The sequence below is a fragment of the Mesocricetus auratus genome, unplaced genomic scaffold (assembly GCF_017639785.1).
Source record: "Mesocricetus auratus isolate SY011 unplaced genomic scaffold, BCM_Maur_2.0 Super-Scaffold_100007, whole genome shotgun sequence".
Taxonomy (NCBI): domain Eukaryota; kingdom Metazoa; phylum Chordata; class Mammalia; order Rodentia; family Cricetidae; genus Mesocricetus; species Mesocricetus auratus.
In genome coordinates this window covers 84,389,554-84,412,638 of record NW_024429191.1, presented here as the reverse complement: position 1 = coordinate 84,412,638, position 23,085 = coordinate 84,389,554, and the positions used below count along the sequence as shown (strand labels likewise).

The following is a 23,085-nucleotide window of genomic DNA, read 5'->3' as shown; positions in this document are numbered from 1 at the left end:
GCCTTTCTGGTTTTTCCTCTTTTCCCTCTTTCTCTCTCCTTCAAAATGTATGTTGCTTCCTAGTGAATGATTGAGTTGCATTGGGGGAAATGTGGTTATAACAGTAGATTTGATTCTTCAATATGTAATAGAAAGTAATGAAAACAGCCTGACTGTGGGACTTGACCTTGTCTGACGGGGTGCTATGTATAGGCTAGAGAAGCACCCTTGAGGATAAGCTCATTGATTTTGAACCCATTGGATACGGGACTAGTTGAAAGATTTTTTTTTTCCTTATTTTGTTTTGAGCTTTAAAATCAATCAAATGTTTTACATTTTTTTCCTCAAAATTGGTTGTACAGTAGTACAGAGTACTTTTAATACATGTTTACTATTGTTCTTAACATCCCAAGTACTTGGTTAACACATTGGAATGTCAGTCTCGAGTAGTAAAAGCATAATGCTGAAGTTATTTCATACCCCAGGGGTTAGCCGATTTTCAGTTGCATGATGGTTTTTAAAGGGAAATCTAAGTATAAGTATCCCGTTCTTTCTGGCCTCACATTTCCATTTTGGATCTTGCAGATTTTATATTGGCTGCGATCGATGTCAGAATTGGTACCACGGGCGCTGTGTTGGCATCTTGCAAAGTGAGGCAGAGCTCATTGATGAGTATGTCTGTCCACAGTGCCAGTCGACAGAAGATGCCATGACGGTGCTCACCCCGCTCACAGAGAAAGACTATGAAGGCTTGAAGAGGGTGCTGCGCTCCTTACAGGTGAGAGGCTGCCGAGCGAGGTATCTGAAGATGAAACCAAAGCCGCCCGACCGTAAACAGGTGTCGAGGGTTTGAACTTGCCATTCTCCAGTGAGCACGCTTGGCTGTGTCCCAGCACTAGGTGCAAAGGGAGGGACCAAGTGCACCTTCATATGTGCCAGTGACATGAAGTTTCCCAAGTGTGCCGTCTCCACTGTGGCTTGTCTAGCGCTATAGAGTCACAGGGTGTTTGGTTTCACTTCAGTTCTACTTTTAAAGAAAGCTCTTATCTCACAGGAATAGATGAGCAAACAGTTTGATTCAGCTCTGGTTATTTTCTCACTAGAAATGAAAGAACAGGGGAGACTGGGAGTGTTAGAGATGAGGCAAGACAGGACATTGGATGAAATCTCGGCTGTAGCCACAGTCACAGTGTCAGAAGACCTGGGGAGTCAGCACAGTCACAGTGTCAGAAGACCTGGGAAGTCAGCACAGTCACAGTGTCAGAAGAACTGGGGAGTCAGCACAGTCACAGTGTCAGAAGAACTGGGGAGTCAGCACAGTCACAGTGTCAGAAGAACTGGGGAGTCAGCACAGTCACAGTGTCAGAAGACCTGGGGAGTCAGCACAGTCACAGTGTCAGAAGACCTGGGGAGTCAGCACAGTCACAGTGTCAGAAGACCTGGGGAGTCAGCACAGTCACAGTGTCAGAAGACCTGGGGAGTCAGTCCCAGTTCCTGGCTGTTTCGCAGCCGTCCCTACACCCCATTACCCAGCAGCAGCAATCACTGCACACTCGAACCCGTTCAACCCAGCTGACTGTACCAGCATTCCTCAGCTGACAGGTCAGCACATAGGAACCCGAGTATAGGTTTCATGGCTCTCTTGCTGGTGCCCCACACCTGTCACCAAGGACCTCAGAGCCACCCTGAGGACTGTGACTGGAAATCGTGCTCATTTAAGAAAATTTGTGACTGCCACCTGGGTCACCTTGTGAAAACCATTTCATTTCTTGAATGTAAAACTGACTTGAATTCTCAGGGTTTGTTGATCCAGTGAGTCAGCTGAATTTGTGTGTGTGTGTGTGTGTGTGTGTGTGTGTGTGTGTGTGTGTGTGTGTACTTCCACTAATAGTAATGACGCTTGTTCTTTATCGTAGGCCCATAAGATGGCTTGGCCTTTCCTTGAGCCGGTAGACCCCAATGATGCACCAGACTATTACGGCGTTATTAAAGAGCCGATGGGTAAGTGCTTGAGATGAATAGGAGCATGCTTCTCAGAGTCATGGGCAGAACTCTATTGTCCGTGATGCTGCTGCATCAGGAGAGTGTCTTGGACATGCAGGTGACAGGGCAAACTGTGTCGGTTACTTTGAAGAGTCCTAGACATAGCTTTTGAAGCTGGGTTTCATAGGCACTCTTAGTCCAGGCTGGCTCAGACTCCTCCTGCCTGTACCTCCCGAGTGCTAAGGTCACAGGAATGAACCACTGCTCTCTGGGAATATCTACTGAAATTTACACACACATGCCTTTGAACTAGCAGCTTAACTTGTGTATATTCATGGCAGCAGTGTTTGTGATGGCATAACACTAGAAGTGCAGGAAACCACCAGTCCAGGAGTCACTGGGTCACACCATGTGTGACTAGGGTTGTACACATGTACAAAGAGTGGGTGGGGTCAGGGGACCCGGCTGTTGGACAAGCAGACCCAGCAACCACAGTGGACAGCCAAGGGAACATGAAGCCTTTCCAGGAGAGAACACTACTGGACGGGATAAAAGCGGGCAGCCAATGAGGTTAAACCCGAAGCTGAAGAATTTCCAAAACGTTGAATCATTGCCTTTAGCTGATAGAAAAACTGTGTTTGAAAGCCAGCAAAGTATCCTTAAAAGAAGGGAGAACATGAAGAGGGTGGGAAGGAAGATTCAGTTAAATCCATCCACGAGTTGAGTGGACAGCTCAGGGAGAGCGTTTGCCTCACAAACTTACAGGCCTGGACAGGCAATGATGCCATTTCCCTGTTGGTCTCTTCAGAACAGTGGTTCTGATGGCCCAAAGGGTAGGACAGCTGACTGCTCTGCCAACAGGCCCAGGTTTGAGTCCCAGCACCCATGATACACCAGCTGTACCACAAGGGGATCCAACTCCCTCACCCCTGCTCAGCACATGAACATGGTGTTTTAAAATTGCATGGGTCTTTTTGTTTTTGTTTTTCAAGACAGGATTTCTCTGTATAACAGCCATAGCCGTCCTGGAACTCACTCTGTAGACCAGGCTGGTCTCAAACTCACAGAGATCCACTTGCTTCTGCCTCCGGAATGCTGGGACTAAAGGTGTGCGCCACCACTGCCCAGCTGTCTTGTAGTTTTTGAGGCATTTTGTTCTCTAGCCCAGGTGGCCTTGGTCTCCCACTCAAAGCTATCAGCTCTTGGGTGCTGGGATGACAGGTGTGATCCACTCCTCAGATTCTCTTTTCAAGAGCTAGGATGCTTTCCTGTCTCCTTCCTTTTGCTTTTGTTAATGCTCAACATAATGTGCACCTGTTCTTAGATATGTCGAGGGACTGCAGACTTGCAGGGCATTGTTGAGAGAAGTGAAAGCTGCTGACTAGGTCTAGGTGTTTTTGGGTTTTGTTTTGTTTTGCTTTTTCTGATATGGGGTTTCTCTGTATTGTTTTGGAGGTTGTCCTGGAACTAGCTCTTGTAGACCAGGCTGGTCTCAAACTCACAGAGATCCACCTGCCTCTGCCTCCTGAGTGCTGGGATTAAAGGCGTGCGCCACCAACGCCGGACCTTGTGTCTAGGTTTTAAACAATAAAATGTCATATTCCAATCATCTCCACTCCCTTCTTGTTTAGAAATGCAGTCTCATCCAATAGTCATGGATGTCCCAGAGCATGTAATCCTCCTGCCTCAGCCCCCTGGGGTGCTGGAATTACTGGTGTATACCATCATTCCCAGAGACAATTGTATATTTACTAAAAGTTCATAAATGTATATAAAAATGCCAAGGTAGTATAGACTAACTTTAAAATGATTGGTTGCTTTGAGGGCTGAGGGAACCAGCATGGTGTTACTGAGCCTAATATAAGATCATAAAGCCACTACTACAGATGGTATTTATTCATAATTCTACATTGTGTTCATAATTTGGAATTTTATTTATTTATTCTTTATTTTTTGTTTTTGTTTTTTGAGTCAGGGTTTCTCTGTTTTGTTTGGAAGCTATCCTGGAACTCACTCTGCAGACCAGGCTGGCCTCGAACTCACAGAGATCCTCCTGCCTCTGCCTCCTGAATGCTGGGATTAAAGGCATGCGCCACCAACGCCCGGCTTAATTTGGAATTTTAATTAGCCTTTAGTCAGTATGCATGGTTGTTTGTGTTTGGTATCTTACTATATGTTAAAAGATAAAGACAGGCCGGGTGGCAGTGTCGTACACCTTTAGGCGCATCTCTGAGTTTGAGGCAGCCTGGTCTACAGAGTGAAATCCAAAACAGCCAGGGCTATGCAGAGACCCTGTCTCAAAAAATTAAATAATAAGAAGCAGTTGAATGAAGCTGTTTTGTGTAGTTGACTAGTAATGAAAGCACCTTCTGAGCAGCAGCCAGGATTGATGTCTTAGAACCCAGAACAGAGACAGTGTTGAACAGTCTGAGGCATGCTCGCCTATTCCAAACTACTCCAGAGGTGGAGTAGCACATTCGGGAGGATTCCAAGTAAACACACTTGTTGAGTTCACGAGAGCTGCAGGATGTGACCGCATTGGGAGAGCCTTAATGCTGTGAACATATTTTATGTTTTGTGTTTTTAAGACCTTGCCACCATGGAAGAAAGAATACAAAAACGGTATTATGAAAAGCTGACAGAGTTCGTGGCAGATATGACCAAAATTTTTGATAACTGCCGTTACTACAATCCCAGTGACTCCCCCTTTTACCAGTGTGCAGAAGTTCTTGAGTCATTCTTTGTACAGAAACTGAAAGGATTCAAGGCTAGCAGGTAAGCACGGGTGTTCAGTAAGCTGATGTAATCACTTCTTCAAAGTCTGTACTGGCCTACTGAAAGATCAGCCAGTGGTTTGTTCATAGTAAGTTTGTCCTTGCAAATAAAAAGACTGTTACTAGAAGCCGGGCGTTGGTGGCACACGCCTTTAATCCCAGCACTCGGGAGGCAGAGGCAGGCGGATCTCTGTGAGTTCGAGACCAGCCTGGACTACCAAGCGAGTTCCAGGACAGCCTCCAAAGCCCTGTCTCAAAAAACCAAAAAAAAAAAAAAAAAAAAAAAAAAAGATGATGGCATTGGGGTCCACTCTTCAGGATGGGAGCAGGTCCTTACTGAGAAAGCCCCTTGTTTGTTAATGTGGTTAAAATGAAGTCACTTTGTAAATGCTGTCCGTGGGAGTCTGTCTACAGGACTTATGACAAGCAAGAGGGCTCTGGCTCCCTTTGAGCCACCCACAGAGTAAGCAAGCAAGAGGGCTCTCCATATTCTCCTTGAGTTATGTGTGCTGCATCTTAGAAATCATCAAATGATAGTTTTCCAGGTATTTTTTTCTAGGCTATGCTAGATCTTAAGTCCTCCTTATCTTTCTAAACCATAAAAACATTGTAGCAGTTTTGTATGAAATTTTGTCACTGTTACCTTCATGCCCTTCTGTTTCTCCACCCCATCTCAGCCCATGACTTCTCCCTCCTGTAGAGGTTTGGTGCCTCTCCAGTGGTGACAGCTATGTCACTGCTACCATTTTCTAGCCTTAAGAATCATCATTAACCATGCAACATTCACCCACCCACCCGCTCAGTCATCCCAGGCGTTCTGGCCATGTACCTTGTGTGGACTGGCGCCTGGGCATCTGTGTATAAGCTATTCCTAAAAGATTCCATAGCAAGTATTGAAGTCAGTATTGTGGGCTCCAAGCAAAGCTCAGGGACCGAGCCCTGGCATGCATTCCCGGGGCCTGGGTTCATTCCCCACTGCACAGTGACTCAGTGTTCTGCCTCGTAACCTCCCTCTGAGGAAAGTCTTGGGGCTGTTTTGTCTTTCTTCTCCCATAGCAAGATAGGTGTTCCCTAGAGCTGTATTTCAGACAGTGTTGGAACATGGATAGTAGAGGAGGTTTTGAAAAGATAATGGCAGAGAGTACACTGAGATCTCATCAGTGGTGAGCAGATGGAAAAGATCAGTCCAGTACAAACCTAATCCAGATACTTCTAGACAGTTCAGGAGAGGTCCCAGCACATTGCCCAGAGAGCTACATATGTGAATTGTAACATTTAATAAAAAGACACGGAGAAAAGTAACCTAAGATCTGTGCAGTTATGTTGGCAGTATTGCTGGCATCTCGCACACAAAGGCCAGACTGCTGGGCAGACCAGCCTCCGTGACAAAGAATGGGCCATCCGCAGGGACACTGAAAAACTCATTCTTCACTGAAGTCACTGGAGATCAAGTTGGAGACCTAGCAGATTCTGTCTCAAATCGCAGAGAAGTAACTGCCCATCAGGGAGCTCGGAACTCATCCACAGTACCCACCAGGTGGTACCTCTTGTGAAGTTTAGCAGATGCCCAAGAACAGCCAGGCATGCAGGGAAAGTCTGCATTGAAAAGGAAGGGTCCGCGGTGGAAGAGAAAACACGCCCCCGTTTTGTGTCCCGAGAACCTGTCAAGCACACTGCACCTACATCCTGGTGAACAGATTACTGGGGGTAACAAAACCTGACTAAGATAGTAAAATTAGGAAAAGACAAAATTGTAAATGATGAAAGCTCACATCTTGGAAATTATGAAATAGAAATGTTGCTGTGCCTGATACTCAATGAGAAGCCCAGAGGAACATAAGGAGATTTCCAAGGTCACTGTCAGAACATAGAACATTGAGCACCAGCCTGCTCTGTGCTGCCCGGGGGATGCTGGGAAGTGAGGAACCTGAGCTCTGCCATTTGCATTCTTGCGGAGAGAGAGGAAGACTGCTGGTACACTAGGGAGGGACAGGTGGGAAACAACCACTGCGTGCACAACACCGAACCCTTTAAATGAGAAGGCAAAGGGGCTTCCCGAAGACAGAGCAGAACAGGATTAGACCAGTGTCCGTCTTCTCTGAATAGGAGACTAAATCCCAGCTCTTGAGGAAATGTGGTCAGCTTACAGTTTATAGATGTGAAAACAATGAGTGAAAACTGGACGTCGTTAATGTGTCAGGAAAGGACCTCACAGGTTACTGTGACAAGATGTGTGCTCCAGCAGAGATAAGCACATCAAGGTCAACAAGACCAGCCTGGTCTACAGAGTGAGTTCCAGGATAGCCAGGGCTACTCAACCTGTCTCAAAAAGTGGAAGGAAAAAAAAAAAGACAAAGAAAAGAAACAGGACGTTGGGTGCCTGGCGTGGTGACTCCTTTCTTTCCTTGGTGATGCATGTCTTTAATCTCAGCTACTGAGTGAGATCCTGTCTCAAAAAATAAAGGAAAAGAAAACTAGATGTGAGAGTCCAAGAAACAAGAGGTCTCAGCAACCAACCAAGAATGCCTGCAACCTACAGTGACATTTTTATGGTCAATATGTGTAACAAGTGTTGATCAGAAGACAACAGTGGAGTATCCAAGACAGGAATGTCTCGGGAGAGCAAGGGTTTAGACATGAGATAATTAGTTGAAGTCCACAAAGCCTAACCCTGTGAATTAATCGGTAGCAGGGGAGGATAAGAAATGCTTTATCAGAAATGCTGGGATTTGCAGAGAGAACTCCAGAGTCACAAGGGCTTCAGTTTCTTGAATCAGCCTAAGGGTGTTGTTGAAAGATAGAACTGGAAGTTCTAGGAGATAATATGGGCTCAGAGAGAAGCGGGAGAGTGGCTAGGTGAGCTCACTTCTCGTTTGCCAAAGCAAAATGAAATTGGGAGAAGTGAGAAGTGCAGCTTAGGAGAGGAGACAGTTGCTGCAGGCCTGGTAAGCAGAGCAAAGGCTGCAGGTCCCTTCAGAAGGGGGGGGCTTTTCCATCATGCCTTGTGCAGTTAGTCATTGGATCACATTTCTAAAAGTACCCTTTAAAAGTTGGAAAGGAAGGCCATGGAGGTAGCTGGGTGCTTGGAATCCTACCTTTGCTGCCAGATTTGCAGGCAGAATCCTAAAGGGGAGGAAAGGCTTGACAGTCCTGGGGCTCGTAGCAAAACAAGGATTTGCAGAAGATAGGAACAGGGTTAGCAACCTAGTGGTGTGTGTGTGTGTGTGTGTGTGTGTGTGTGTGTGTGTGTGTGTGTGTGTGTGTGTGTGTGTGTGTTACATCTTGCCACAGAGTTGCTTCTGTAGCTGTCTGTGTGGTAAGGCATTCATGTGCATTTAAGACACTGGAACTGAATTTAGACGTTGGCTCAGCTCTACTGCAGTGCATTGAACACGAAGTGCTGTGCAGAGGCCGCGGTGGCTCACCGTTGCATTGCTGTTCTCTGCTCCAGGCTTCTGTTCTCCCAGTTTCAGGCAGGCACAGGGCAGGCGGTCCTTAAGCCCTCTTCTGTTTCCAGTGTTCCCCTGGCCACACCTTCCACTTTTAAGTTGTGATCTCCAAGATTGTGTGTACATTATTCTCATTTCTTTGTTCTGATTCATTTATACCATCCATGTTCTTTCTTTTCTTACAGATTGTGATATCTTTAGTCTGAATTTTTAACTGGAATCAGAACTGGATGTTGAGGTCACTCTTTATTGTACCACGTGATTGCCTAATTCAAAATTCCCCTCCCAAAGGTTGAAACTAGTTAATATAATTTCATAATGTTAAATACAGATGTATAGATATATAAAAAGTTTATTCTGGCAGCCATGTTGGAAAATGTGTTTAAAGAATTGTAAATGCTCAGGATGCTGTCATTCCCCGCTGGCGCAATAGAAAGTGCTACGAGTTAGTCCTGCTGCCTGTACAGGAATTTGGTTACTGACAGAAGTTGTGAATGAAACTGTGAAAAGAGGAGGACTTTCTGGACTTCAACTGAAAAATGTGATGTTAATATTGCTACTTGTCTTCTGATGGAACTTTCCATTTCCTGCATCATTGTAAATAGGCAGACACACCTTTTACTACAGTAACGCTTCTTTCTGTAAATGTCTTTGTCCCATTTGTTGAAATGGTGTAATCTTAATAAACAATATATAGTCAATTATATATACATATATTTTTAAACATTGGCTTTTTTCAGCAAGCTGCCATGTTTATTGTACAGTGAAAAGTTTTACTACTATCGCTTAAAGATTTCTTAATTGTTAATTTTCTTATATTTGCTTGCCAAGGATGAGTGAAAGCATGCCTGCTTCCCCAGACTGGCCTTGGCCTCCACAGAAAGTATCATTGTCTCAGAAACGAAGGGTGCTTAATTGTCCCCCTTTTCTGTATTCTGTAGGTCTCATAACAACAAGCTGCAGTCTACAGCTCCTTAGAGCTCAGCGTGTCACCTAAGCGAGACACAGCAAGAGGCTGGTGGCCTGAACTATTTAAGTTAAAGCCACATGTTTTCAGTCAGGCTATCCTGACAAGGCTTGACCATAACTTCGTTCCTATTGGTCACAACAGTCCAATTGTATTCTTGGCCAATTTTGTCCAACGGACAAAGGAAAAGCAAAGTCAACGGCACCATTGTCTTGTCGAGAGCAAATGGCTTTACTATTGTGGCAGAAGCAGGAAACTTTTGTTTATTGAAAAAAAAAAGAAAAAGCAAGAAAAAAAAGCTGCTATGGGGTCAAGTGTAACTCCGTGGAAATGCCACGTCTGCTCTTCAGTGAAGAAGCTGTTTAGAGTCTCACAGAAAACTTTTTGACTGTATTTATTTATTGTTGCAAAAAAGACGCTTTTTTATTGCTGCCCTCATTCGTCAGCTAATTATTTTTTCTTATAAAATCCAGCCCTGGTTACGTGTATCCATCCTATATCTTATCATGATTCCTGTAGGTGAAGTACAAGGCGACCTCTAGATGTCTTTTCTTTCTATGAAAGGAGCTGCTATGTACACATGTGCACACACAACTGGGAATCAACAATGAGTTTATTGTTCATGGTAGACACAGATGAAGCTTGCAGGAAGGCTGGGATAAGTAAGTGGTCCTGGACTACAGACTTCGTTGCCTTGAATACACCAGTACAAATTGTCATTTACTCTGCACCAGGCTAAATGAGCAAAATCTATTTGAAGGTATCTTGTTTGTAAACATTTGTCAGATTCTAATTTTTTTCTTTTTGTATGAAAATTCAACTATGGATGTATATGAATCGAAATAAATGGAGATAATTTTTCTCCCACAGATGGAGGTCTCTTTGAATGTGCGCTAATGATTGCTTGTAAGCCCTTGTGGGGAGAGGGAGGACCACCAGGAATCACAGGCAGAAGGCCTGAGTTTCTAAGTCCCAGTCCATTGTCATCACATCAGAAATCTCTAGGGAGCTGGCCTCTGATAGCAGGAATATCACACAGTACCTTCTGTCTGTGTGGGGTGAAGGGTGTTGAGATAACTTTGGCCTCTACTCTCTGTTGGTTGGGTTCCTTTGGGTTTTCTTTGTTGCAGTAGGGGAGACTCACACAAGCAGGGTGCAGGATAGAGCAGACAGGTGAGTTCTGCATGTGCCTCCTGCCCGTGTTCTCGTCTTCCTTCCCCTTGTGCTGCTGCTCTGTGTTGTGAAATCAGCCAGAGTCGGATTGTGCAGCTTCTCAGACGTTTCCTAGACTTTGCACTAGTACATATTAGCCTTGTCCTGCTGAGTTCTAGAATCTACCTAGTTTTTGTTTTTTCAAAGTCTTCTCTGTTCGTTTGGTGTAGCCCTGCTATGCAAAGCCTTCCCCAGCCCGTAGTTTCTTGAAAGGAAACTGTGGCAACAGTTGGCATTTCTCTCTTCTCCAGGCTCAGGTGTACAGGTCCCTCTGGGCTCCCACGCTCTGCTGGAGCCCACTCCCTCTGTACATAAAGATGTCACTTTAGCCTTCGCTTACAGCTAAAGAGACTAAATGCTCAATATGGTAACAAAATTTTCGCTTAAACTATCAAGGTGGAAGTAGTTAAACACAGGCTATTTTGTCCTTCTAGTTTACAAAAGGAAAATGTTCCATGTTGTAAGCATCGTGCTGATGCAAGAGTTCTACATTTTAATGATAGGATGTGATTCTGCATCTAACCATGTCACAGTATCCCTGTCCTATCTATTCATATATCTGAGTATATATGGGCTCGTCACTTAAGCTTGTTGCAGCAACAGCTCTCCTACCTGTAGGCAATAGATTGCTATGTTTTTAACAAATTGTAGCAAATTCTAAATAATTCTTTTTGTACGTAATAGGACATTTCATCCTAAAAAAAATAAAGTAATGTTTTTGACATTGGATTCTGTGCAGTTTCTAATGAAACAATGGTTGGTTGGTTGGTTTGCTGTTTGATATATTTTCTGTAGCTGTTGGCATTGCCAAGTTGTACAGAAGGGGGGTGGGTTGTGGATTTCTGAGACCGGGAAGATGTTAATTTCATATTGTATACTTAATGGTATAAAGACTTTTGCAATTTCTATCACCATATAAAGACATTTTATAATTTTATCAGACTATAGAGCTTTAGTCTTTCAAAAGGAATTTTTGAAAAACGTGCATTCTTACTTCAAAAGCTGCTTTTCTACTGATTTGAGGAACTTGTGCTACTCAACGAAACGTTAAGCTGTTAGCTTCGGCAGTCTGCGTGGTCCGATGCGCATTGGTGATATGGTTAGGATGTTTCTGCCCGGGCTTCACACCTATAACCTGTACTTTCTTTGCTTTAACAGATTTCTTTGGCTAAAAGTATTTTTAGCATTTCCTGTGCTTCATCTCCCAAGTTCACAATTTGAGGCCATTTCATAAGAGATATTTTCATAATGTCTGTGAGGCTTTTCTCTCCTGTACAAATTCTTCAGGGTTTGTATTTACTGTCCTACAATAGGTCAGCGAAATTGTGACCTTTTGGAGATGTTTCTACAGTAAAAATGACATTTTTCTATTTGGAGTGGCCTGGAGTGCTGTGTAGGGACCCTGACAATGTGTTGCTGTTTGTAACCTTTCCACTTAAGATCTGCAAATAAAACTTTCCCTGTCTCTGCCCATTTGTGTCAGGTCAAATCTCAGTTCTTGCGTTTCTGATGTAAGAGTCAACCTGGTGGCTGTACAGTTAGACTGACAATATTTGCTCTGTGTGTGTGTGTGTGTGTGTACGTGTGTGTGGGGGGTGTGTGTGTGCATTATTTTCATGTATATGAGTGTTTTGCCCGCATGTGTGTATGTGCACCCTGTGTGTGCCTGATGTCCATGGGGATCAGAAGAGGGTATTGGGTCCCCTGGAACTGGAGTTTACTACGGTTGTGAGCCACGATATGGGTGCTGGGGAATGAATCCAGGTCCTCTGCAAGAGTGGCCAGTGATTTTTAACTGCTGAGCCATCTCTCCAGCCCCCAGGATTCACTCTGGAGGCAGATCCCCAGCAGGGTCTTGAACTTGGGAGTGTTGTTCTCTCCTGAGCTAAGTACTGGCTGATTGGCCCATGGGCAGGGGTCATGGGGGGTAACAAGGATGCTGGAGAAAGGGGAGGGTGATATCTGGTGTAGTTTGAGGAATATTTAGATACATAAAATGAGATTCTGGGAAAGACATTGCTGAGCATAGCATACCCCTTGATCCAATTTCAACCAATAAAATACTGTATTTTCAGACTGGAAGAGACCATGCACAAACTGACAGAGTGTCCTGCCAGCCACAGGCATTCGCTTGGTCACCCTAAAAATCAGTTCAGAAGAGAACTGTACAATGCCATAAAACTTAGTGTCACACATACCAAAAGGCAGAAGGAGGAAGGAGACTCTTATAGACCTTTCCCTAACAAAAGAAAAGCACATCCTTTCCCTCTCAAGTCCTTGAAGTAACAGCTTAATTTGAAGGACAGATGCTATTGAATTCTTTCAAGGCAACTGATTATTTTATTGCTGAAGGGCTATTGTGTGTGTACATTAACACAAAGGGCCCTTCAGTCTTTGGAGCACTGAGCCAAGTACTGGCGATGGGAGTGAGTGTGTGTGGAATCTATCAATGGGACAAAAGAATTGAGACAACAATGATTTGCTCGTTAAATTTTTCTATAAAGTTAGAAATTGCAAGCAAGGTTCTGTGTGGATGTTCAAAAGGTGATTCTTCCAACCTTCTGGCCAACCTGTAATCTCCAGGGTTCTTTTCTGTCTCCTTTTCCAATCTCCAGCCCACCACTAACTGACCGTGACTGAACCTTGCTAGTCTTGTCTTACAGACCCAGCCTTGATTGAAGAATGGCTTTTATTTATTTTTATCCAGGCAATCTGTACAACAAGTGCAGGGTTACTGCATAGCCCTGACCTCCAAGTCAGGGAAAGGTCGGTAAGACCTGGGGGTCTGGCACTGGTGTTTGTATGTGTACCTTTGTGTCTGTAGGGAAGTGTGCACTCAGGTACCAGGAGAGGGGGCCAGATGCCCTGGGGTAAAGGGAATTGAGAGGCACTTGATAGGGATGCTGGGGTCTGGACTCCAGCCCTCTGTAAAAGCAGCAAGGATCTTAACTCTGCAATCTCTCAAGCCCCCTCTTCCCCTATGGAGACCAAAGTCCCTTGTATCCCAGGCTGGCATCACACTTATGAGGCAAGGATGACCTTGATCATCCTCCTGCCTCTGCCTCCTGAGTGCTGCACTGTAGGCTTACTCTACCACACTTGGCATTCACAAACAAAAACGCTTTAATGAATTTGGACACGTGTCACCTTTGGAATATTCTCTAAAAGACCTTCAGCTGGGAGTTTGTGATATAGTTGCAACGAGCCTGCAGAGCCCTTTGTCCCATGAGTATAGGGCCAATCTGGCCTCTACCAAAGTGCCAGCCAAAGCTGTGTGTAACTTTTAGCAAACCAAAAGAAACCCCCCAAAAAGTAACTACTTACCACTAAGTAGAACCTCTCAGCTTTATTTTACTGATGTTTCCCATGTCTGAGGCCAAAGAGGCAATAGTTACCATATTGCACATGGTTTTTGTTTTGTTTTATTTTTCCTCTATCCCTGGCCATCCTGGAATTCACTATGCAGACCAGGCTGACCTCATTCACAGAGACGCACTTGCCTCTGCTTCAGTGCTGGGATTGAAAGTGGACTATGGCCTCCCCCAACGTCATGTTCTTTTATGAGACAGGGTTTCAAGTAGCTCAGGTTGGCCTTGAACTCTTAACACACACCCCTCAGACTTCCAGGCACAGGATTGCAGGTTCACATAACCACATCTGGCTGCACATCTGTCATAAGCTATGGCTGCTTGCTTCCCAGGCAACTTCCCTGTGACAGTCTTTTTTTTTTTTTTTTTTTTTTTTTTTTTTGGTTTGGTTTTTCAAGACAGGGTTTCTCTGTATTGTTTTGGAGGCTGTCCTGGGACTCGCTCTATAGACCAGGCTGGCCTCGAACTCACAGATACCCACCTGCCTCTACCTCTCCAGGGCTGGAATTGAAAGTTTGTGTGTTCTTAGTGTCTGTTCTGAAATTAACTGAAATACAGCCTGATCCTCTAAAAGAAAAATCAGTATGTCCTTGTAGACATACTGAGCTAGTGATTGAAGGTTTTTCACTCCAAACCTAACGGCTCCACTAAACTAGCCTGTGGACTGGCACTGCTGAACGTGGCTTCCAGGGCTTGGGAAGTTTGAGAAAAGTTTTTTCTCAAATCATTAAGGCAAAAAAAAAAAAAAAAAAAAAAAGCCAGGTGCATCCAAGATCTGATTTCAAGGCAAGATTTACTGCTTTGCAAACACAATGGTGATCCTGGCTCTTAACAGAAAAATGACATCAGATCCACCAGAAAACGTGCTGGAATAGACACCAGTTTGGCACAAGACAGGTTATTGGGAGCAAGGAGGCATGACAGTACACAGGGGTGATTCAGGAACACACTTTGAATGGTGTTTTGCTTGAATTAGCCCTTGAAATGTATAATTTTCATACTTAGCCTGGGCTCTGACCCTCGTGTCTCATCTAAACGACATGTCATACGTAAATGAGTTGTGGTGGGGATGTTTACTCTCGTGTGGAACTTAAAACTCGATGCTTTAAATACAAAATCTGGCTTGACACATGATAGATACTATTCAAAGTTGTATATTTAAATTCAAGAAAGGTTTTGTGAACTATTTCTACTGAAAAAGATGTATTAAATTAAAATAACTTAAAAAACAGGAAGTGGTGTGATGTGTTGACGGGGCGTGTGGTAACTGTTACTACTTTGTGGGACTCCCCCACTGTGCTCTGGAGCACACCTTGTCAGCGTTTTGTAAGCAAAGTGACAGCTTTGGAGTGAAGCTGCACCAGTTCTTCAGCTGTGGGCCCAGTTTCAAACAGAAGAACCCTGCTACATGAAGATCGGTGAAGACCACCTTTGTGTCTTACTGCTGAGCTCTAAATCTCTTGGGAGTCACAAGTGCCAGGTTGGTGTGTTCAGATGCACCGGGTGTGGATGGCACCTCGAACGTGCCACTCCCGTTTTCGGTTAAATCTTTTCACATAGCTGCTGCTGCCCCTGAGCAGCCCGTCTCCTGGACGCAGGCGCCCTCTCAGGACCTGGAGCAGAGCAGTAGGGAGCTGCCGTCGCTTGTGGTAGATGTGGCCCATCACAATATACCGGCTCCCTGAACAAGAGACCCAGGAGAGAAAGGATGTCATTTAAATACCAGGAAACAGTGACACCTGAGCTCGAATCTTTATCTTGCTATTCGTGTGGCAACTTATGTAGTCTCTAGGCAACAGGTGGGAAATCTGTGAGATGACAGCCTACAGACTGCCAACATGACAGAACAAAGCCCTGTCCACCCCAGAACATCTCAAGGAAGAAATGGAACAGTTGAGAAAAAGGCCTTTCTCAACTCAGTGCTGTGTAGTAGGACCCCTTAGACGACACTTTGGAAAGTGGTGTTTTGTCAACACATCAGTGTGGGGATGTGTTGGGGGTTTTGGTTTGGGTGGGTTGGTTTTTCTGTGTAGCACTGGCTGTCCTGGTACCATGCTGGCCTCCACCTCCCGAGTGCCGACACTCAAGGTGCCGCGCCCAATGTTTTTGTTGTTTCTTTTGAGAATTAGTCAAAGCTGGTCTTGAACTCTCTTTGTGGGGGATGACCTTGAAGTTCTGATCCTCCTGCCTCCAAATCCCTCCTGGGTACTGGAGTTGCAGGTGTAGGATACCAATCCTGGCCTGTTCTATGTCCATCGCTGTTCATTTTTAAGAGGCCTGAAATGGTATGTAATCTAAATTCCATTGGTTACACTACAGTCCCACAAAGCTGGGATCGAACCCCACCAGAAACTCAGCATGTGTTGAAGCAGGCTTGCCTGGCATGTGTGAAAAACCCTGCTAAATTCCTAGTCTTGGGATGGGGGTGGCGACCAACAGAAGCCAGGCTGCAGCATTAAGGTCCCCAACAGCCAGAGGCAGAGGTAGGCAGATATCTTGAGTTCCAGACCAGCCTGATCTACAAAGCAAGTTCCAGGACAGCCAGGGATACAGAGAGAAGCCCAGTCTCGGATGGATGGATGGATGGATGGATGGATGGATGGATGGATGGATGGATGGATGGATGGATGGATGGATGGATGGACGAACGAACAAATAGATAAATAAATGGCACGTATGAGCTGGTCTTTTGGGTCAGTTTCGATACCAAGTTTAAATTCTGGACACGGCTTATGGCAACTGGAGGAGTCCAGGGCTAGTATGTGCACGCGGAAGAAAAAGCCGTCGGGAGTGATGTACAGGCGGCTCATCTTGTACAGCCCGTCGGGGTCCACCAGTAGAGTAACCAGCCGCATGCCCGCGCCCAGCACGTCCACGTCGTGCACGATTCCGTTCACGGCTGCTTTGGGAAAAGGGGATTTGGAGAGAAGCATTACAACCAGCGCCGCGTGAGTTCCGGCGCGCGGGTACCCGGGAGGGTGTGTGAGCTCACCGAATTCGCTGGCGCAGTAAGCCTCGCGCTCGTCCGCGTCCGCGCTGCAGGCGCGCGCACAGGGCTGGGTCTCCAGCTCGGCGTCCTCGGGCGCCAGCGCCTGCGGGGTTCCAGAGGGCTGCGCGGCGGCGCGCGGCCGGTTCGGGTGGGCGGGGCCGGCGGCGCGCGAGGCCGGGAGTCGCGGGCCTCGAGAGCGCCCGCGCCGCGGGGAGTCCTCGGGTGGGGACGCCCGGTTGTCCGCCTGGGCGAGGCGCGGGCCCGGAAGCCCCGCGGGCGCGCGCGCCGCATCCCGGAAGCCGGCGCGGTTGTCAGCGGGCGGCGCGGGCTTCCGGCGCCGGGGATCGGGCCAGGCGCGCGGCCCTGCGTCCGTGGACCGCGGGCGGCGCGCGAACTCGGGCAGCGGCACTGTGCGCGGCCCCGGCGTCTCCCGGGCGCCAGGCTTTCGGTGCGGCGGCGGGGCTGCGGGAGAGAGCAAGGCGGTGAGCCCGGGGTGGTGGGGCCGGAGCAAAGGAGCCTCGGAGCGAGCACCTGCCCGATCGGTGCACCGCCAGCAGCACCAGGCCTCGGCGGGTTCGAGGTCAACCTGAGCTACGGTGTCAAACTAGCCTCAGAATAAACAAGTAAATCCAAGAATGGAGCCAAGGAGCTTTGCCAAATCTTTTGACTCTTCTATTTATTCTAGAACTAAACACTTCGGGTAACACTGATGAAACTTCTGTCTTTACCCTTCAATATATCACACACACACACCTTTTTTTGCTATTTACAGTCTGTTGAGAAAGTAGCAAGAGCAAGCCCCGAGGGGAAACGTCTCGAGTTACAGGTTTCTCCTAATTGTTTAAGCGCCCCTGACAACAGAACTATTTGGTTTTCCCATCCGTGTTTACACTGTCATCTTGGTCTCCTGCAGCATCAAGCATTTCTGAGTGGATTTTTATCTGGCTTCTTGGACACCACTTACTAGTAAACAACAGCTTAGAAAGGATTTTAGAAGCTCAGCTAAGAGGCAAAGGCCCCTGCCTGGTTAAGTATAAAAGCATACATTAGTTCTATTAGTCCCCATTAGAAAACTCTCCCAAGTACCATGAAGACACTTTTTAAAAAACTTATTAATGATTTTCTCCAGCTCTGCATACAGGTTGTTGCACAAACTTAAGCTAGCTTGAAATCTGGGCAACTTTCCATGCACAGTTACACAATATCACCTCCCAGTGCCCCTCCAGCCAAGCACAGCCCAGAGCCTACTTTTCTCTCCGTTTGCATTAAATAAAGAGCTTGGTCTGTCCCCTGCAGCTTTGACAACACCTCGTTATACTGATGCCTCTTGCCAGATGAATAATTTTGAAAAATCAGCTTTCTCCCAGTAGGAATGACTAGTTATACAGTCTGTGCTTTTGCAAAGCCATTGGTTCTAACTTCATGTATTAAACCCACGCACAATGCACAGCCAAATAAAGTTCTGGTTACTATCCAACTCCTGAGTGTCAACTGTTGACCTCAACTGCTTCCCTACTGATACCGCCATCTGTTGTCATGGGAAAGATGGTTTGACATTTGGGTTAAATGCCACTGAAGTCCTTTAATTTCCATGTGGGGGGAAAAACACTAAAATAAATTGCCCTGTGAGGTGTGGAAACTGTTTTTCCCAGAGATAGTGAAATGAACAAAACATCCTAACAAAAACAGCAAAACGTCATCAAGACCTCCTGATTTGTGCGTGCGTGCGTGCGTGCGTGCGTGTGTGTGTGTGTGTGTGTGTGTATGTGTTATCAAGGTTCAGGTATACTAGAGGCTATACCAGAGCTACGTGGAGAGGGGCAGGATGCCCGGGGCTGTCGAACCATGTTGGCCTGTGTCACCATGCCTAGCCTGGGAACCTATCCACAGCGAGCCACGACCCCTTTTGACACTTTCCCTCCTTTGGGATGCAGCTATTTAACATGCAAAGTTTTCTCCAGCCTGCCTGGCTCTCATGCGATCATTTCAGCAGCTGAAGCCGCGTCTTTCCTCCCGAAAAGGCTGCCAAAGAACATGAAATCCTGGGGGACCCTTGTTGCCGCTCGCTGGCACGCACGCAGACCCGGAGTCGCTTGTCCCGCAGGCTCTGACCCTTGGCTCGTCCCGCCCTGCATCGCGCCCTTTTCCCCCGGTCCCTGGGACGCTGCCTTTCAGCAACCTCACCTTTTCTCTCCGCCACCGGGGCTTCGGGGGACCATCCGATGATCAAACAGAGAAGCCAGAGGGCTCGAGCTGTCATTTTTGTAGACAGGGTTCCCAGGGCTGGAAAAAACGCAGCAAGGGCTTTGGCTCGCTTCCTCTCCCCCCACCCCTTCTCCACACCCCCCACCCCCGTTCATGCTAATGAGGGGCAGCCTTTGGGGAAACGGGCATCTCTGGCTCTGCACAGACCATTGAAACAAAACCGAGCGGCGGGGATCTCGCCCTCTTCCCGGGAGGGGGGGTGGGGGTCGGATGTGTGGTCCGGACGGGATCTGGGGGCCAGGAGAACACCACGGCCTTGAGCTCTCGCTCTGGGCGGGCGGTGTGCTCGGGGTGAGGTGACCGCGCGAGGGGAGAGTGAGGGTTTTGAGGGAGCTGAAGGGACTGGATGAAGGAAAGTGAGTGATGAAGTCAACAACAAATAAATCAGTGCTTAGAATAGCTTGGGCTTGGGGAGGGGAGGGGAGGGGACGCCAGATGACAAAAAATGCATTCCAGAACGTGTGAGGCAATTGCCAGACAAACCAAGTTTGGCAAAGCTGTTTGACTATATGTGCAATCTTGATATCCTAGAACCAGAAACGGGGCGGGCGGGGGGCCGGGGGCGGTCAGGGGAGACCTTAACAAAATATTTCTTCTTGCCCGACCTGTCCTCCTCCTCCTCCACCCCCTCCTCCCTCTTCTCTTCTCTCTTCACTCCATCCATCCATTGATAACTGGTACTCAGTTGACCAGATTCAAGTGTACACTGAATGCATAAAGATTGGCAATCCTGCCGGGCGCTGGTGGCGCATGCCTTTAATTCCAGCACTCGGGAGGCAGAGGCAGGCGGATCTCTGTGAGTTCGAAGCCAGCCTGGTCTACGAAGTGAGTTCCAAGACAGCCAGGATTGTAACACAGAAAAACCCTGTCTCTAAAAACAAAAACCAACAACCACAACAAAAAATTGGCAATCCACCTTTCCAATCCTGGGGGCGTCTCATTGCTTGGGGAAAGGCCCACCTTTTATTTCTAAGAAAAGCACATTCCTTTCCGGCTCCCTGACACAGCATCTTACCTAGATTGGTCCGGAGTTAAAGGCCCCTTTCCCTCAGATGAAATAAAACCAACATTGCCAAGGGGACTGTGAGGGGAGAAAGTCGGAAGCCTCGGGGACCGCATCTCAGGCCACAACCACAAACCTAAATGGAAGCTGGAAAGCTCTGAGATGAAGGGCTTCACGTGCGCACCCGAGGCTACAGAAGGAAGGCTCTGGGTTCTGTGGCACCGACATCCAGGGGCCAGAAAACAGTGCTGGGGTACAGAGTAGACGCTGAGGTTGTCTGCTCAGAGAAGACACGCTAGGGTAGGCACACTGGAGTGGGAGCAAGGCTCCGTCACATAAGTTCTGAAGGGATAAGGAAAGGACGTCTCCGTCCGCTACGCTCCATGAGGCAGGAGTCGTGGAGCAACTGGCTCGCTTTTAGCTTCCAAAAGAATATTCTAGAGGATGTAGCTCAGTTAGTAAAACGCTGGCCCAGCATGCATGAAGCGCTGGGTTGGACTGCGCGCACCTCATGGAGCAACTGTGGGAGAACACACCAGCAACCCTCACACTGTGAGGCAGAGGCGGGAAGATTAGTGGTGTGAGCACATCCTCAGCTGCACAGGGAGGGAGTTCAGGGCCAGCCTGGGCGACACAAGACCTTGTCTCGAAAGTATTCACAATATATATTCACAGCTGGTGTCCCAAAGAAACAAGCTGGTTTAAAGAGCAAAACAAACTAGGGCTGGAGATGTGACGCTTAGGTAGAGTAGCTATGGCTCTGCCATTTCAGACGACTGACTGACTCACACTTGTGTGCTCTGCTTCCGAGGAACCAGACCCTTCTAACCTTCTCGGGCTCCTGCACACATGCATGGCACTTACACTCGGACACACACACAGGCACACAACACACTCAAGCACACACTTACTCAGACTTACACACACTCAGACACACACACTTACATGCACTCAGGCACACACACTTACACACACTCAGGCATACACACTTGCACGCACTCAGATACACACACTTACCTGCACTCAGGCACACACACTTACATGCGCTCAGGCACACACACACACACTCAGACACACACACATGCACTCAGGCACACACACACTCAGACACACACACTTACATGCACTCAGGCAGACACACACACATACACTCAGGCACACACACTTACATGCACTCAGGCGCACACACACACAAAAACTTAAGATATTTTAAAATCTAAACTAAAACTCTGAAATCAGATTGCAGATAGTATGGAGCATTTGTAACCATGAGCCTGGCCAGAAAGGGACCCAAAGAGGGCACTGTAGAAGGGGACCCTAAAGTGGGTCTACTGTGGCCTGAGGGCTGCCGCAGGGCGAGCATGTTTCCCAGAGAGGTGAAGGGGTAGGAGGGGGACAGTTTGACCATGGAGCACCTGTCTAATGTGAACAACAGCGCATCAAAAATGCCAACAAGCCGGGCGTCGCTGACACATGCCCTTAAATCCCAGCACTCAGGAAGCAGAGGTGGGTGGACCTCTGTGAGTTCGAGGCCAGCCTGGTCTACCGAGTGAGTTCCAGGACAGCATCCAAAGCCACAGTGAAACCCTGTCTCGGAAAAACAAAACAACAACAACAAAAAGGTGCCAACAAAAACAGCCAGGAAGTGATGGTGTACTCTTGGGAGGCAGAGACAAGTGGATCTCTGTGAGTTCAAGACCAGCCTGGTCTACAGAGTGAGTTCGAGGACAGCCAGGGATACACAGAGAAACCGTGTCTTGAAAACAAAACAAAACAAAAATGTAAAGATAGCTGGAACCTGGAATTGGTGGCACACGCCTTTAATCCCAGCACTCAGGAGGCAGAGGCAGGTGGATCTCTGTGAGTTCAAGACCGGCCTGGTCTACAGAGTGAGTTCCAGGACAACCTCTAAAACAATACAGAGAAACCCTGTCTCAAAAAAAAAAAAAAAAAAAAAAAAAAAAGAGAGAGAGAGAGAGAGAGCTGGCTCAGTGATTAAGATCACTCTGTTCCCAACATTCTCTTGTCAACTGACAACCATCTGTAACGCCAGTTCCAAGGGATCTGACGCCATCTTCTGGCTGCTGATGGCACTGCATGCACATGTGCACACACACACACACACACACACACACACACACTTGGAAGCAAAACTTGTACACATACAATTTTTAAAAAGAGAAAGAAAGAATAGCTTCTCCAGTCACACCAGCCTTGTGTACATGGTCTAGTGGCTCCCAGCTCAGGACACAGCCAGGCAGTCACCTTTAGTTTCAAGTTCTGGGTGCTCAGACTCTAGATGTGAGCTGATCTAATTCTCCCACGTGCTTTTTGTTTTTGGTTTTTCCACGCCAAGTGGAATTAGGCTTAAGCTTTCTCAGTTACAACCACATTTTAGACATGCCTTCCTGAGACTACATTCAAGTCACCCAGATCCAGTTTAAGGTGTTTCTGGAATTCCACCACGTTAGAATTGTGAATATCACAGCCCATACCCAGAAATATAGATGCAGAGAGTGTGTCAATCTTCCAGGACTCCTAGAACCCCCCAGAGTGGTACCAACTAAGAGAACTTCCCAGAACCCAAGGCCAGCTCTTGGCCAGTGTGCTGATTAGACAAACTAGAGTCACCTGGGAAGAAAGAGGCTCCGTTAAGGGGACTCTCTCCTTCGTATTGACCTACAAGCATCCATGACTCATGTTCTTGATCTGTGATTGACATGGGAGGACCCAGCTCTCTGGGGTAATGCTACCCCTGGGCAGGTGGCCCAAGCTGCATAGAAAGCAGGCCCAGCAAACTTTGGGGAGCCAGAGAGCGAGCAGTGCTCCCCATGGCCTCTGCTTCAGTTCCAGCATGGAGGTTCCTGCCCCGACTTCTCATTGTGAACTGTCACCTGGAAGTGTAAGCAACCCCATGCTGCCTTTCACCCAGTGTTTTATCAGAAACAACAGAAACCAAGCTAAAATAGGCAGTGTCTGGTTTGTAGCCTCATAAGCCAACTAGGGCCAGGGAGGGACCTCAGTGACACAGCACTTGCCTCGCATAAATAAGACCCTGGGTTCGATATCCAGTATCACAAAAGAAAAATGCTCTTG

The 23,085-nt window shown here is 47.1% G+C and overlaps 2 protein-coding genes across 15 annotated transcripts in view; one reads left to right on the top strand and one right to left on the bottom strand.

Annotated features, from left to right (window-relative positions):
* Positions 1-11,835, top strand: part of Bptf (bromodomain PHD finger transcription factor) — a 105,854-nt gene extending 94,019 nt beyond the window's left edge. For 12 of the 13 annotated variants that reach the window (XM_040749974.1, XM_005069998.4, XM_040749978.1 and 9 more), the window contains 4 exons: positions 565-757; positions 1,896-1,980; positions 4,551-4,737; positions 9,127-11,835. In XM_040749974.1, the coding sequence (XP_040605908.1) occupies positions 565-757; positions 1,896-1,980; positions 4,551-4,737; positions 9,127-9,163 (502 nt within the window). In that variant the 3' untranslated portion in view covers positions 9,164-11,835. Of the gene's footprint in view, positions 1-564; positions 758-1,895; positions 1,981-4,550; positions 4,738-8,370 lie in introns of all 13 variants that reach the window. The other variant, XM_040749969.1, reaches the window with a different exon arrangement.
* Positions 11,836-14,508: 2,673 nt separating this feature from the next.
* CUNH17orf58 (chromosome unknown C17orf58 homolog) lies at positions 14,509-19,337 on the bottom strand. 2 transcript variants are annotated; one of them, XM_005070001.4, is made up of 5 exons: positions 19,134-19,337; positions 18,906-19,004; positions 16,725-17,183; positions 16,440-16,634; positions 14,509-15,413 (listed from the first exon to the last, which is right to left on the bottom strand). In XM_005070001.4, exons 2-5 carry the CDS (start codon positions 18,979-18,981, stop codon positions 15,223-15,225), a joined length of 921 nt encoding a protein of 306 aa, XP_005070058.2. In that variant the 5' UTR covers positions 18,982-19,004; positions 19,134-19,337; the 3' UTR covers positions 14,509-15,222. The 2 variants fall into 2 exon arrangements, with proteins under 2 accessions (XP_005070058.2, XP_040605913.1); XM_040749979.1 differs by having other exon boundaries at positions 16,440-16,631.
* Between the last annotated feature and the right edge of the window lie 3,748 nt (positions 19,338-23,085).